The sequence below is a fragment of the Schistocerca cancellata genome, chromosome 1 (assembly GCF_023864275.1).
Source record: "Schistocerca cancellata isolate TAMUIC-IGC-003103 chromosome 1, iqSchCanc2.1, whole genome shotgun sequence".
Lineage (NCBI taxonomy): Eukaryota > Metazoa > Arthropoda > Insecta > Orthoptera > Acrididae > Schistocerca > Schistocerca cancellata.
This window is the reverse complement of record NC_064626.1, coordinates 1,208,745,638-1,208,760,457: the sequence shown is the minus strand read 5'-3', so window position 1 is coordinate 1,208,760,457 and position 14,820 is coordinate 1,208,745,638. Positions and strand designations below refer to the sequence as shown.

General features: G+C 44.9%; 1 protein-coding gene across 2 annotated transcripts in view; it reads left to right on the top strand.

The window, feature by feature from the left end:
• LOC126094646 (uncharacterized) overlaps positions 1–14,820 on the top strand; it is a 1,573,713-nt gene that overhangs the window by 1,442,255 nt on the left and 116,638 nt on the right. For both annotated transcript variants that reach the window (XM_049909153.1, XM_049909145.1), the window contains 2 exons: positions 5,197–5,373; positions 13,123–13,560. In XM_049909153.1, coding sequence (XP_049765110.1) covers positions 5,197–5,373; positions 13,123–13,560 — 615 coding nt within the window. The remainder of the gene's footprint in view (positions 1–5,196; positions 5,374–13,122; positions 13,561–14,820) is intronic.

Genomic DNA, 14,820 nt, shown 5'->3' with positions numbered 1-14,820 from the left:
CGTGGCTTCACCAACATAAAAACCTAAACAGCCTACTCACAATACCATCGGAAACCTACCAACGAGTTACTGAAACCATGCCAAGCAGAATCGGTGCTGTGTTGGATTCCATACATGGACCAGTTAAGATGGTGATCGTAATTTTTCCACGCCCACACATAGGAATGCATTTACGAGCATGTTCAAACCTTTCCATATTGGCAGAAGATCTTTATTGACGACTGAGAATGCCTTACTCCCTACTTGATACACTCATCACTCTTATATCACCAACTCTACCCCAGAATGTCCGCAACTTATCTCAAACACCCACCAGTGCTGACGGTCAACTTTCTCGATTTCAAGAATTGCACCCTGCTCTTAGAAATTCTTTCAAAGCTCAAGCGTTTCGGCAAATCAGACTCCGGAGCAGGTTACAGGCACTTCTGTTGACTATTTTCTGCTCCCACTAATAGAATTCCCACGCATAATGCTGCTTCCTGGCAGGACACACAGAATTTAATTTCCAGAAAGTGCTAGGAAAACACTGGTCTTTAAGCCAGCGTAGTATCTGGCGTCCACAAAGCGTGGAGGATGAGCCAGGATTAATACCTTACACTTTTTTGACAGGTTGTGCATGTTCTAGGATACACTACCGCCTGCTACTGTTATAGCATAACCTCAAAGCTGGAGGCAGTTCGTATAACTGAAATTACACTCCTGGAAATTGAAATAAGAACACCGTGAATTCATTGTCCCAGGAAGGGGAAACTTTATTGACACATTCCTGGGGTCAGATACATCACATGATCACACTGACAGAACCACAGGCACATAGACACAGGCAACAGAGCATGCACAATGTCGGCACTAGTACAGTGTATATCCACCTTTCGCAGCAATGCAGGCTGCTATTCTCCCATGGAGACGATCGTAGAGATGCTGGATGCAGTCCTGTGGAACGGCTTGCCATGAATTTCCACCTGGCGCCTCAGTTGGACCAGCGTTCGTGCTGGACGTGCAGACCGCGTGAGACGACGCTTCACCCAGTCCCAAACATGCTCAATGGGGGACAGATCCGGAGATCTTGCTGGCCAGGGTAGTTGACTTACACCTTCTAGGGCACGTTGGGTGGCACGGGATACATGCGGACGTGCATTGTCCTGTTGGAACAGCAAGTTCCCTTGCCGGTCTAGGAATGGTAGAACGATGGGTTCGATGACGGTTTGGATGTACCGTGCACTATTCAGTGTCCCCTCGACGATCACCAGTGGTGTACGGCCAGTGTAGGAGATCGCTCCCCACACCATGATGCCGGGAGTTGGCCCTGTGTGCCTCGGTCGTATGCAGTCCTGATTGTGGCGCTCACCTGCACGGCGCCAAACACGCATACGACCATCATTGGCACCAAGGCAGAAGCGACTCTCATCGCTGAAGACGACACGTCTCCATTCGTCCCTCCATTCACGACACCACTGGAGGCGGGCTGCACGATGTTGGGGCGTGAGCGGAAGACGGCCTAACGGTGTGCGGGACCGTAGCCCAGCTTCATGGAGACGGTTGCGAATGGTCCTCGCCGATACCCCAGGAGCAACAGTGTCCCTAATTTGCTGGGAAGTGGCGGTGCGGTCCCCTACGGCACTGCGTAGGATCCTACGGTCTTGGCGTACATCCGTGCGTCGCTGCGGTCCGGTCCCAGGTCGACGGGCACGTGCACCTTCCGCCGACCACTGGCGACAACATCGATGTACTGTGGAGACCTCACGCCCCACGTGTTGAGCAATTCGGCGGTACGTCCACCCGGCCTCCCGCATGCCCACTATACGCCCTCGCTCAAAGTCCGTCAACTGCACATACGGTTCACGTCCACGCTGTCGCGGCATGCTACCAGTGTTAAAGACTGCGATGGAGCTCCGTATGCCACGGAAAACTGGCTGACACTGACGGCGGCTGTGCACAAATGCTGCGCAGCTAGCGCCATTCGACGGCCAACACCGCGGTTCCTGGTGTGTCCGCTGTGCCGTGCGTGTGATCATTGCTTGTACAGCCCTCTCGCAGTGTCCGGAGCAAGTATGGTGGGTCTGACACACCGGTGTCAATGTGTTCTTTTTTCCATTTCCAGGAGTGTATTTTTACTGAAGCATTTACAGTATAAAGAAGGTGAGCAGTGTTACCCTCTGAAAGGAATTTAATTGTGTTGACCGTGATATACCTAACGGAGGTGGCTTATTGGAAGTGAAAGTTAGAATTACGTAAATATTTAAACAGTAATAAACAATAATTTACCTATCCACAGTCTCCAAATGATAATAACAACGGTCGCCAGCCTAATTAGGCATAAGAATGAGTACCATTCGTGTTCAAGAAACTGAAAATAAGTAATTTCAATGGTCAAACACAGCCTATATTTTGTCACACGAGAGTGCAATGAACTCTGGCACCTGCATATGTTCACATTGAGGTTGGAGCTGACAGAGCAGAACAAACTATTTGCACAAACATAACAGCTAACGAAACACACTATTACCTCGAGGACTTAGTCAAACTGAATCGTCTCAAAAACGTTACTATTAATATTCACTGTAGAATCGTAAATTGGACACAGGTTCAATATAACTTTTCAACCATATTCCTATCTGACATGAAATATGGATATGGTTCACAGCAAAATTAATTATTGTGCATAGATTAATTCTCTCACTACTAAACACCTTTCTACTTAGAATGAAAATTAAATGGAGCTCGCTAACAAACTACTTCTCACTGTCTTATGAATAAAGAAGTTACTGTTCTCATAAATAGTCGTCTTCCTCTTAATCATTATCTAGCATGAGCACAATACAAAAACTGTGGAACCTGTTACACCATTAATATGCACTTTTAATACACAAGAGGAACCCAATATTGTACAGAACTTGACAGGGTAGCAAGAGTACTTGAAACTTTCTATAATTAAGTAACTTTGAGCATTTGGACTACTTTCAATGGGGGGCCTTAATCTTGACGACTGTAGTAGAGCAAAATAAATGCACTTTCATTATATTAGTGAAACAAGCACTTTGCAAGCATGAACATATAACTCTCAACAGTTGCAGTTCTGAACGTTTGCTGCAGTAAAACACAAAATTGAGATATTTGTAAGATCCTTTCAACAAACAATATTAATCTTAGCACACTCCATTGCCATATTAATTTTAATTTGCTTTCAATAAAGGACACTCGGTAAGCACTTTAGCGTGGGAGGGACCCTAAGTGGATATGTGACTGAGGATAAATCATGATAGGTACAAGAGTTCAGTTAAAATTTACCTTATATTTGAGTACATTATAGCATGCTATGAGCTGATCCTTCACTGTACATTACTATAGATCTTCTGTTCCATTACAGTGATTGCGCAATGTGGTGGCAAGTGCATGTTGGTAGGTGGATTTGCAAGTAGAATTGCTGGACTCTGTCATTTCTTGGTGACGGTGATAGATATCAATTCCAACATAATTCCAGCTAGTTACTGCATCCATCAGAGGCTTTGGCCCATTGGCAAAAGGCACGAAAAGCTCGTCTCAGCACCAGCACAATTCACAACCTTTCCGTGAGCTGTTCGTGGTTCAGTAGCTCATCCCCGACTGACTCTTGGTTCCACCTTTCTATCCATGCCGACCACATATTGCGCGCGCTGCATGCTTCCGTTTCCGAGGGGAACCACAACGCCTTTTACATACAAAACAACTAAGAACCCTAAGTGAAGGTAAGCAGTTTACATAATAGCAACGAAACATATTAAATAAAACAGAACATTTGCACATATTGACATTTCTACAAAAAAATATTCATCCAAATTCCAAATATATACAGTAAGTTTTGTCTCGTTCCAAATGAGACAAAGAATTTAATTAATAAAGACAATACATTACGTATGATTAGACCAAGACATCAAAGTTTTTACAAAAAAAAGGACAAATTTTTATACAGTACCGAATTAATAATAATTACAATAGCTGAACCATATAATCCTGAATAAACAGAAAGCAAAATTGAATCAGTAAACAGTTAGGTAGGGTCTGAGTTGTGGTGTAACACACTCACCACGGATCTGTGGAGTGCACATTGTATCTAATCGATTCCAGTTGAATTTACATTACTGACGTTGAAAACAATAGACTGGCTGGGTGAGATTAAGATATGTGAACACAAAATAAGCAGTCTTGCATATGCGGATGACTTAGTTGTGATGGCAGATTCGATTGAAAGTTTGCAAAGTAATATTTCAGAGCTAGATCAGAAATGTAAGGACTATGGTATGAAGATTAGCATCTCCAAAACGAAAGTAATGTCAGTGGGAAAGAAATACAAACGGATTGAGTGCCAAATAGGAGGAACAAAGTTAGAACAGGTGGACGGTTTCAAGTACTTAGGATGCATATTCTCACAGGATGGCAACATAGTGAAAGAACTGGAAGCGAGGTGTAGCAAAGCTAATGTAGTGAGCGCTCAGCTACGATCTACTCTCTTCTGCAAGAAGGAAGTCAGTACCAAGACTAAGTTATCTGTGCACCGTTCAATCTTTCGACCAACTTTGTTGTATGGGAGCGAAAGCTGGGTGGATTCAGGTTACCTTATCAACAAGGTTGAGGTTACGGATATGAAAGTAGCTAGGATGATTGCAGGTACTAGTAGATGGGAACAATGGCAGGAAGGTGTCCACAATGAGGAAATAAAAGAAAAACTGGGAATGAACTCTATAGATGTAGCAGTCAGGGCGAACAGGCTTAGATGGTGGGGTCATGTTACACGCATGGGAGAAGCAAGGTTACCCAAGAGACTCATGGATTCAGCAGTAGAGGGTAGGAGGAGTCGGGGCAGACCGAGGAGAAGGTACCTGGATTCGGTTAAGAATGATTTTGAAGTAATAGGTTTAACATCAGAAGGGGCACCAATGTTAGCACTGAATAGGGGATCATGGAGGAACTGTATAAGGGGGGCTATGCTCCAGACTGAACGCTGAAAGGCATAATGTCTTAAATGATGATGATGATGATGATGATGATGATGATGATGATGACATAAAATGGATGGATCTAATGGGGATGAAATCAAATAACATGACATTCTTGAGGTAACGGTCACAAATCTATATTTTTAATAGTGAGATGTCCACAGATGTAGCGCACGGAGGAAGTGGAGCAGCACAAGGGAGCTGACATGTGACGTGTTTGCAGATCGGCGAGGAGATGCGGTACGTGTCCGAGGAGGCGGAGGGCTCCCGCGAGGGCGGCGCCGATCCCGCAGACCTGCAGTGGGACAGCCTGAGCACCAGGGTGCGGCGCATGCGCAGGGCGGCCGCCCCCGCAGACCGCAAGGACGCGCTCACCAAGAGGCCGCTAGACTTCGACCAGGTAAGCGCGCGTACTTTCGTATTTTGTTGTTGTATTTCCTTTTGACCCACCGTCTAGTTGTCTTCTTTCTTACAGTTCGTGTACTATTTCAGATACGATGTGACGCAAAAAATCGAGGAAAGCGAAGTGCAGCTTTTCAGGTTTCCGTGTCTCAGGATTGCTTTGCTGTCCGTCTGTTTGTCCTACAGTTAGGAACCTCTTTTCTCAGGGATGGGTGGACGTATCAAGTTCAAACTTAGGTCACGTATTAACGACTACGATCCCTCGAAAGCGTAAAAATTTCAAGCTACTAGCTCACTTCAGTCAAGAGGTACAGCCATTTATGACACATATTTTCATACTCGAAAACTCACTCATCAAAAACTACAGGTCTATTACAAATGATTGAAGCGATTTCATAAATTGACTGTAGCTCCATTCATTGACATATGGTCACGACACACTACAGATACGTACAAAAACTCGTAAAGTTTTGTTCGGCTGAAGCCGCACTTCAGGTTTCTGCCGTCAGAGCGCTCGAGAGCGCAGTGAGACAAAATGGCGACAGGAGCCGAGAAAGCGTATGTCGTGCTTGAAATGCACTCACATCAGTCAGTCATAACAGTGCAACGATACTTCAGGACGAAGTTCAACAAAGATCCACCAACTGCTAACTCCATTCGGCGATGGTATGCGCAGTTCAAAGCTTCTGGATGCCTCTGTAAGGGGAAATCAACGGGTCGGCCTGCGAAGAAACGGTTGAACGCGTGCGGGCAAGTTTCACGCGTAGCCCGCGGAAAATTGGCTCATGCCACAACTGGAGACCGACAGCGCCGACTTCATCTTTCAACAGGATGGTGCCCCACCGCACTTCCATCATGATGTTCTGCATTTCTTAAACAGGAGATGGGAAAATCGATGGATCGGTCGTGGTGGAGATGATGATCAGCAATTCATGTCATGGTCTCCACGCTCTCCCGACTTAACCCCATACGATTTCTTTCTGTGGAGTTATGTGAAAGATTCAGTGTTTAAACCTCCTCTACCAAGAAACGTGCCAGAACTGCGAGCTCGCATCAACGATGCTTTCGAACTCATTGATGGGGACATGCTGCGCCGAGTGCGGGAGGAACTTGATTATCGGCTTGATGTCTGCCGAATCACTAAAGGGGCTCATATCGAACCTTTGTGAATGCCTAAAAAAACTTTTTGAGTTTTTGTATGTGTGTGCAAAGAATTGTGAAAATCTCTCAAATAATAAAGTTATTGTAGAGCTGTGAAATCGCTTCAATCATTTGTAATAATCCTGTATATTATGCTTCCCGTTGGCGTAGAATCATTAAATTCGGCAAGAAGGAAGGTTTCACAATACAAGTGAAGTAAAAAATCTGAAACTTGTTAAATTGTAACAATATCATATAAAAAATGTCTTTTGCATTTGAACATACATTGCATTCATCAACCGTCAAAAGCAAACGAGACGAACAGCACTGCATGCAAACACAAAATGTAGATTGCATTCATGTTTTATTAAGTAAATAAAAATGTTTTATAATGTTTGGTCTCTATATGCACACAAACGGAAGTCCCCTGCTCGCTTCTTTTTTAATATCCGGCCTAGTTTGAGGAGCTACTGTAGAGATTTTACTACATTCTTTGAAGTCCAGGGATCATTACCTTACCAGTATTGATATAGATAACAGGCAAAAATCGTTGAGATCCTCGATTCCCTGGACGGATGAACTATGTATATACATAATTACGTTTGTACTGAACGCTCAGTGCGCGAGTCCTTCTTGCGCCTGACCAAATTTTGTTATGTCATCATTCTCCTGAACGATTTGATACCGCCCGCCACTAACGTACCAACGTCTTCATCTCAGAGTAGCATTTCCACCCTACCTACTGCATTATTTCCAGAATGAGATTTTCACTCTGCAACGGAGTGTGCGCTCATATGAAACGTCCTGGCAGGTTAAAACTGTATGCCGGACTGAGACTCGAACTCGGGATCTTTACCTTTCGCGGGCAAGTGTTCTACCATCTGAGCTCAGCTGAGTCTCAGTCCGGAATACAGTTTTAATCTGCCATGATGTTTCATATCAGCGCACACTCCGTTGCAGAGTGAAAATCTCACTCTGGAAACATCCCCCAGGCTGCGGCTAAGCCATGTCTCCGCAATATCCATTCTTTCAGGAGTGCTAGTCCTACAAGGTTCGCAGGAGAGCTTCTGTAAAGTTTGGAAGGCAGAAGACGAGGTACCGGCGGAAGTAAAGTTGTGAGGACGGGGCGTGATTCGTGCCTGGGTAGCTCAGATGGTGGACCCCTTGCCCGCGAAAGGCAAAGGTCCCGAGTTCGAGTCTCGGTCCGGCACACGGTTTTAATCTACTGTATTATTTGTTGGATGCATTTCATGTTTTTCGTCTCTTTCGGTTTTTACCCTGTACAGCTTCCTCTAGTACCTTCTAGTTAAGGTAGTTTTTAGGATAGTAGATGTTAAAGGCATGGTGAGCAACGGCCAGCGTCTTGAGGTTCATTCCAAGACCCGGGCCGCCGCCCACAACCAGGTGACGGGCAATATTATACCTATAACTTCTCTATTCAGTTCTCTTCCTTCCTTCTTTCTAAATATTTAATTTCGTTTTGTTTATTAATATCTTACTTGATTTTGTATTAGTTATATGTTTTTCTAATGCTGCACAAAAAAAAATAGATATCAAATGGATCTAAACAGAGCCCGCCTCCACGTGGCGGGACACGGGCAACGGTGTGAGTGGGGACGGGAGCCGGTGTGGTGTTACTTTCAGTCACTGCGGACCCCGGACCCTGTCACAGCGGCTAAGTGGCAATATACGACCCACCATAAGAAATTAGACGGTGGGTCATAAAATATAAGCAGCTAGTGAAAAAAAAAGTACCATGGACGTTGTGCCCTAATGTCCTATCATCCAGACCCTTCTTCTTGTCGACGTTTTCCACATACAGCGTGAGCCGTAAGTCAGGTGTCAGAAATACGTTGGTGCATTATTACTAATCATATGAAAACTTAAATTTATTATCAACAAAGAAATACATGTAGAGTTCAATGAACCTACAAAAGATGCTCACAGTGGCTTCCGTGCTGTTTTAAGCAAACACTGCGTCTTTTCAAACTCACTCACATATTTTGTCAGAGGTCTTTCTGGACTGTAGATTTTGAAATTCAGATTGGTTTCATTCCTTCAAAAGCTCAACATTACCAATATTGACGGAGTAAACCTCATTTTTAGTGTACTCCAGACTGAAAAATCCATACGTGTAATATTTGGGGATCGTGAAGGCCATTCAATAGTTCCCCGTCTGGCAGCACATTCATCGAAGTTTTCATTTAGAAAGTCTCTCACAATAACTCCACAACGCTGGGGTGCTGCGTCTTGTTGTCATATCTGCTTTTCCTTAATTGGCTGGAGATTTTTAGAAGGTGAACTGTTTTCCTGTTCTAACAACTCTTCTCATAGCATATCTACTAATTTACAGAACTGACATTACTTTTAAAAATGAGGCCCGGGTAGCCATGCTGAAAATCCCTGCCCAAACGCTCACGCCAGGAGAGTTTGTCTCCTTCGCCACGTCCTGTAGACTGCCTGCTCACTCTGCCATTCGCCTTAAAAGCCGCTTAGTCGCTCCAAAGAAGGCTTTTAGAAAACTGACTTCTTGTCAGATCGTCTATAACTCGAAGAACTCCATACGCTTCTCGAGATCACCTTTATTTAGGCCTTGAAATAAAGTAGACACATAAGGTCTCGATCTTAACTTTTTCTGAATCCTTCGTAGGCTTATTCTTGATACTCCACATTCCTCGTACACTTTTCTTTGAGATTTAGAACGTTGCCGCCAACATTAAGGTTCTCTTCTTTAGTAAGAGTAGCAGCAAACAACAAAAACCGCAAACTGCTTCTGTCAAGTGACTTATGGATATTTCACACTAGTTAAGTTCACAACCGGCTGCCGCTATTCTAGGCAGAACAAAGTCTAAGGATTGCTAGTGCAAGTGAGTTATGGCCCACCCTGTATTACTTTCCTCGTCGGTTCTGCAGAGAACTGCCCCATTCCGTACTTTCCATGATTCACTCCTATACAATGCTTTCCTCCAAATGTAATTTCTCGGAAACTTTTTTCTCAAATTAAGACCGTTGTTTGATATTAGTTGACTTCTTTTGACCAGGAATGCCATCTTTACCTGTGTTAGTCAGCTTTTTATGTCCTCCATGCTTCATCCGTCATGGGTTACTTTGCTTCCAAGGCAGCAGAATTCGCTCATTTTGTCTACTATGCGGTTCCCAATTTTGGTGTTAAGTCTGTTCCTCATTACATCTCTGCTACTCGTTCTGCTCTTTCTTCTACTTACTCTCATGCCAAAGTGTACGTTCATAACGCAGTTCATTCCATTCAACAGATCCTGTAATTTTTCCTCATTGTCACTAACTATAGCAGTGTATTAGCGAAAATTATCATTGACATCCTTCAACCTCGAATCTTAATTCCACTCCTGAAAATTTATTTCCATCGTTACTTATTCGATATGTAGACTGAAAAATAGGGGAAAAAGACCTGCATCTCTGCCTTACATTCATTTTAATTCGAGCACTTTGCTCTTGGTCTTCCATTTTTCCTCCTTGATTCACGTGCATATTGAATAACACGCGCCATTCACACCTACTAGCTTGGAAATTTCGAGCAACTTGCACGATCGTTAACGGTCGAACGTTTCTTCTAGTTCGACAGGTCCTATGAAGAGTTTTGAATTTTTAATAAGTTTTGGTACAAATAACAAGCGCATCGTAAGAATTGCCTCTAGGTTGCTTTACTTTTCCGAAATCCAAACTGGTCGTCATCTAATAGATCCGCAGTTTACTTTCCATTATCTGTATATTGTTCTTGTCATCAATTTCAATGCATGAGCTGATTGATCGATGGTTCTCACACTTATTGTCCTTGTTATCTTGGGATTGTGTGGTGATATATTTCCGCAACTGCGATGATATGCCACCAGGATCATAGATTCTACATACCAATATACTAACTAGAATGGTCATTTTGCGGCCACTTCTCCCAGTCATTTAAGAAATAATTTTTGGCTTATTTTATCTTAAGTATTTTAAACCTCTATTACACTCTAATACTAGATCTCTATGTCGTACCAAATCGACTCAGTCACGTCATCAGACAAGCAGTTTTCCCCTCTACGCGCTCTCTCCTCCGCGTTTAATAGTGGGATTCTTCTTGCATTCTTAATATTGACGTCTTTCCCTTTAAATTCCCAGAAGTTCGGTTTGACCTATGTATATGCTGAAGCAGTCCTTCGATTGGGCGTTGCCACTGTCTATTGTGGTGTACTTTACGTGCGACACAGAACAGATTTTGCCTGAAATACTTTTGGGTTTTTAATCATTATATATATGGTGTAACAATTGTACGGCACAAGTTACAGGACGCTTTTCTGACACGTAGCCGAAGAAATTACATGAACGTGAGTCTGGAAATGATTTGTTTCCGAGTTACAATTCACTTTCTACAACTCATTAATAATGGGAAGCACACTCAAACAGAACGCACCAGTATACCACATGCAAATCTTTTTCACAGGAGATATTCAATATGCCCTCCGTGGGCACTGATGCATGCATCAACCCACCGTCGTAGTTAATCTCGGATGCGCTGATGTATCCCTGGAGTATTGCATATGGTTTCGCAGGCTTCAATAATACGGGCATAGAGACTCTGAACATCTAGTACTGGGGCTGCACACACAAGAGCTTTCAAATGCCCACAGGAATAAAGTCCAGTGGGTTTAGGTAGGGAGAGAATAGAGGCCAGAAAATTGGTCCATCTCTACCTATGCATCAGTCACCGAATCTGTTATTTAGAAGCTGACGGACATTAACATTAAAATGAGGAGATGCTTAATCGTGCATGAATTACATGTTTTGTCACCAAGAGTGCATGTTCCCCATGTTTCTAACGTTTTGTTCTTGTGTGTTTCCCATGATTAATGAGTTGGAAAAATGAGCTACAACATGAAAATAAAGCGTTTCCAGACGCATGTTCACCTAGCATAATTTCTTCATTTGCTTGTGAGGAATGTGTTCTAAAATCAGTGCCGTATTTCTTTTTACACCCTATATATAGACAGAGGCACATCAAAGTAAATACTAAGAGACATTCTAAAACGTATTAGCCCCTGCCTTACATTCATAACCGTGAAAATAGTTTGTCATTATCTATTGTTGTTCCAGAGATGTTTGCGCTGAAACGTTTAAGTGGACCACCCTGCATAATGGTCTGGTTCTATGGATAGGTGCCAGACGTCAGATATGGCTGTATTTATATTAAATATTTGTTGTTACTGTAAATATAGTCACGACTGTAACAAATTTGTATAAAGTAAAGAAAAATCGTTCCACTCCATGCATAATCCAACAAATAGAAATATGCAGCGGAGATTTTATTTTGTTTACCTATAACCACTAGTTGCTCTTGCATAATTTATGCAAGAGTAACGTGCACTTTAACACTAGCAAAAGAGGAAGCATAAATTCTACTTTAGTTGGCGTGCTGCAGTGAAAAGGCGTCCGTGCACTGCATTAGTACCAGGGAAGTAAACAATGTAATTCTGAAACTTCCTGGCAGATTAAAACTGTGTGCCGGACCGAGACTCGAACTCGGGACCTTTGCCTTTCGCGGGCAAGTGCTCTACCAACTGAGCTACCCAAGCACGACTCACGCCCCGTCCTCACAGCTTTACTTCTACCAGTACCTCGTCTCCTACCTTCCAAACTTTACAGAAGCTCTCCTTATGAGGACAATGGTGTGGACCGTTAAAACGTGTTGTGGTTCAACAAACAAGTGACCAATGTATCTTATTTATATTGTTGTGAACGGATTGCAAGACCCTCCCCTTATATCCTCTCGCTGGATAAAGCTCCGACTCTCCTCCTGACGTGCAGGATGAATTGTGAGCGACCTTACAAACTTTAAACGATGGCAGGCTTCTGTTCTGCCAGTTCCAAGAAAGGTCTTTAACGGGAGCAGGTTAACAAAGAAGTCGTCAGATACAGGTAAAAGACTACGTTTACGTTATCAGTTCAGTCTCACTTTCGTAAAGCATCCATCGTGACGGTTATTGCTTCAGGACCATGTGCCACTAACATGTTGACAGTTCCACACGTAATACGAACCATACTAGAACTATCTACGCAGTGAACACGTCAGACTAGTGCGGCCTGCGAGGAACTTGGCAGGCTCGTGTCCAAACAGCGACTCTCTCGCAGATACTCCTATCCAATACTCGCTGCACGCTGGCGTGCGTCAAATCAGGCCCCTTGTTGAGGCTATAAAAGAGCAGTAACGCAGTCATAAAGTTACAAAACAGCGTATAACATAAAAAACTGATCTAAATCCGACATACTTAGGTACATTATGGAATAAACTGAACTAAAATTTGGACATGTGAGGTACATGAATTACACAGGGTGGTCAAATCAAGGACGGGCCGGAAAACATTTCATGCACCTTAAGATAGCCAACCCAGATTACATTACCTGCTCTTAGAGTTCATGGTGTAAGTTGGGTTCCCTGTCTTAAGGTGCATGAAATATTTTCCGGGCGAGTCGTCTTTCGCCCACCATCACCCGGGAAATATTTCATGCACCTTAAGACAGGGGACCCAATATATAAGATGTAGCTAGTATGCAGCAGCACAGTGTGGTGATGTGGTGACGTCATGTGCAGGAGGAGGAGACGCGCAAGGCGGAGACGTCCAAATGGCTGGAGCACCACTTCGGCAGCGAGTCGCGCTCCTCCAAGGGCTCGCTGGACGACGAGGAGGCGGCGGCGCCGGCCACCAACACGAGCTTCATCAACGTGACGATGAAGTCGCGGCCCCTGGCGGGCCACGGCCGCAGCCGCTCCCCGGCGCAGCCCGCCCCGGGCCGCGGCTACGTCGCCACCGTCAACTCGTCGGCGCGCGTCTTCGTGTCGTCGCCGGAGCCCGAGGAGCACGCCCCCGCCGCCCCCGCCGCCGCCGCCTCCGTGCCGCCGCCCTCCAGCAACGGCGGCTCCGCTGGCGGTTTCTTCCGCGGCGTCAGCGAGTGGTCGGAGCGCCGGAAGGCCGCCCCGCAGCCCACCGTGGTCGTCAGCACCAGCCACGCGCCGCCCCAGAGGGTGCAGGTGCGTCCCTCTGCAATTTTTTCCCCTTTATTGTTATTTTAAGCACCTGTACATCAGGCGGGCTGGCAGCAGCCTCCTACGCTGCTCTTCAGCCTCAGAATTTACAACGAAAAATCGTAAAAAGACATAGACTGAACAAAATCGTGGGCAAAGACAGTAGACACAGAACACAAAAAACACGAAGCCGTTCACACTCGACGAAAACCACACTAAAAACTGTCGGCAAGACGCACAAACACTGATTTCGACGAACACTAAACACAAACACGATGGCACACACACGAGAAAGTGGTGGCTATGATCTCCAGCACGCGAATGTCCACGTAGCGTGTGCGAGTCAGGGGACCTGCCAAGAGGGGAAGAAGGGCGAGGGGGAGGGAGAGCGGTGAGCAAAGATGCCAATGGCAGAGGAGATGGTAGGAGGAGTGGAGGAATGGGGGTAGGGGAGGCCCGGGGAAGGAGTGGGAGAAAGGGAGGAGGGAGGGAAGGGGGAGAGAAGGGAGAGAGGGTGCCCATAGGAACAAACACAGGAAGAGGGAGGATCAAAGTTGGTAGGAGGGGTAGATGGAGGGGAGGAGGGCATCATCAGGGAGGGGGAGATGGCGGAAGCCACCATGGGAGAGGGTATGGAGAGTGGAAAGATGGAGAGCAGGTGGGATGTAGAAGTACAGGCACGGCAGCAGACGGGGGCGTGAAAGGATGGGAGAGACCGGTGGGTGAGGAAGATCGAGCTTACGGGAGGTGTAGAGGATCCTCTCTCTGCAAAGCTACCAGCTAGTTTCTTCCGTCTGGTGGAATTACCCAGTCACACGATCCACAGAACAGAGGTTCACTTATGTTTTGAGCGCACACCGTCACTTGATCTGGTGGGCGCTCTCCCTTCTTAGATAATATACAGGGTGGTCCATTGATAGTGACTGGGCGAAATATCTCACGAAATAAGCACTAAACGAAAAAACTACGAAGAACAAAACTTGTCTAGCTTGAAGGGGGAAACCACATGGCACTATGGTTGGCCCGCTAGATGGCGCTGCCATAGGTCAAACGGATATCAACTGAGTTTTTTACAACAGGATTACATATTAGTGTAGTACGTAAAGAAATATGAATGTTTTAGTCGGACCACCTAGGAATAACATGTTTGTTATAACGCATTACACATAAAAAGTATTTTGGCGTATAAAACCTGTATTCAAATGTGCACTGCACATCTGCAATAATTAGTCATTCTTGAAAGGTTATTTTTAGATGTAACATGTT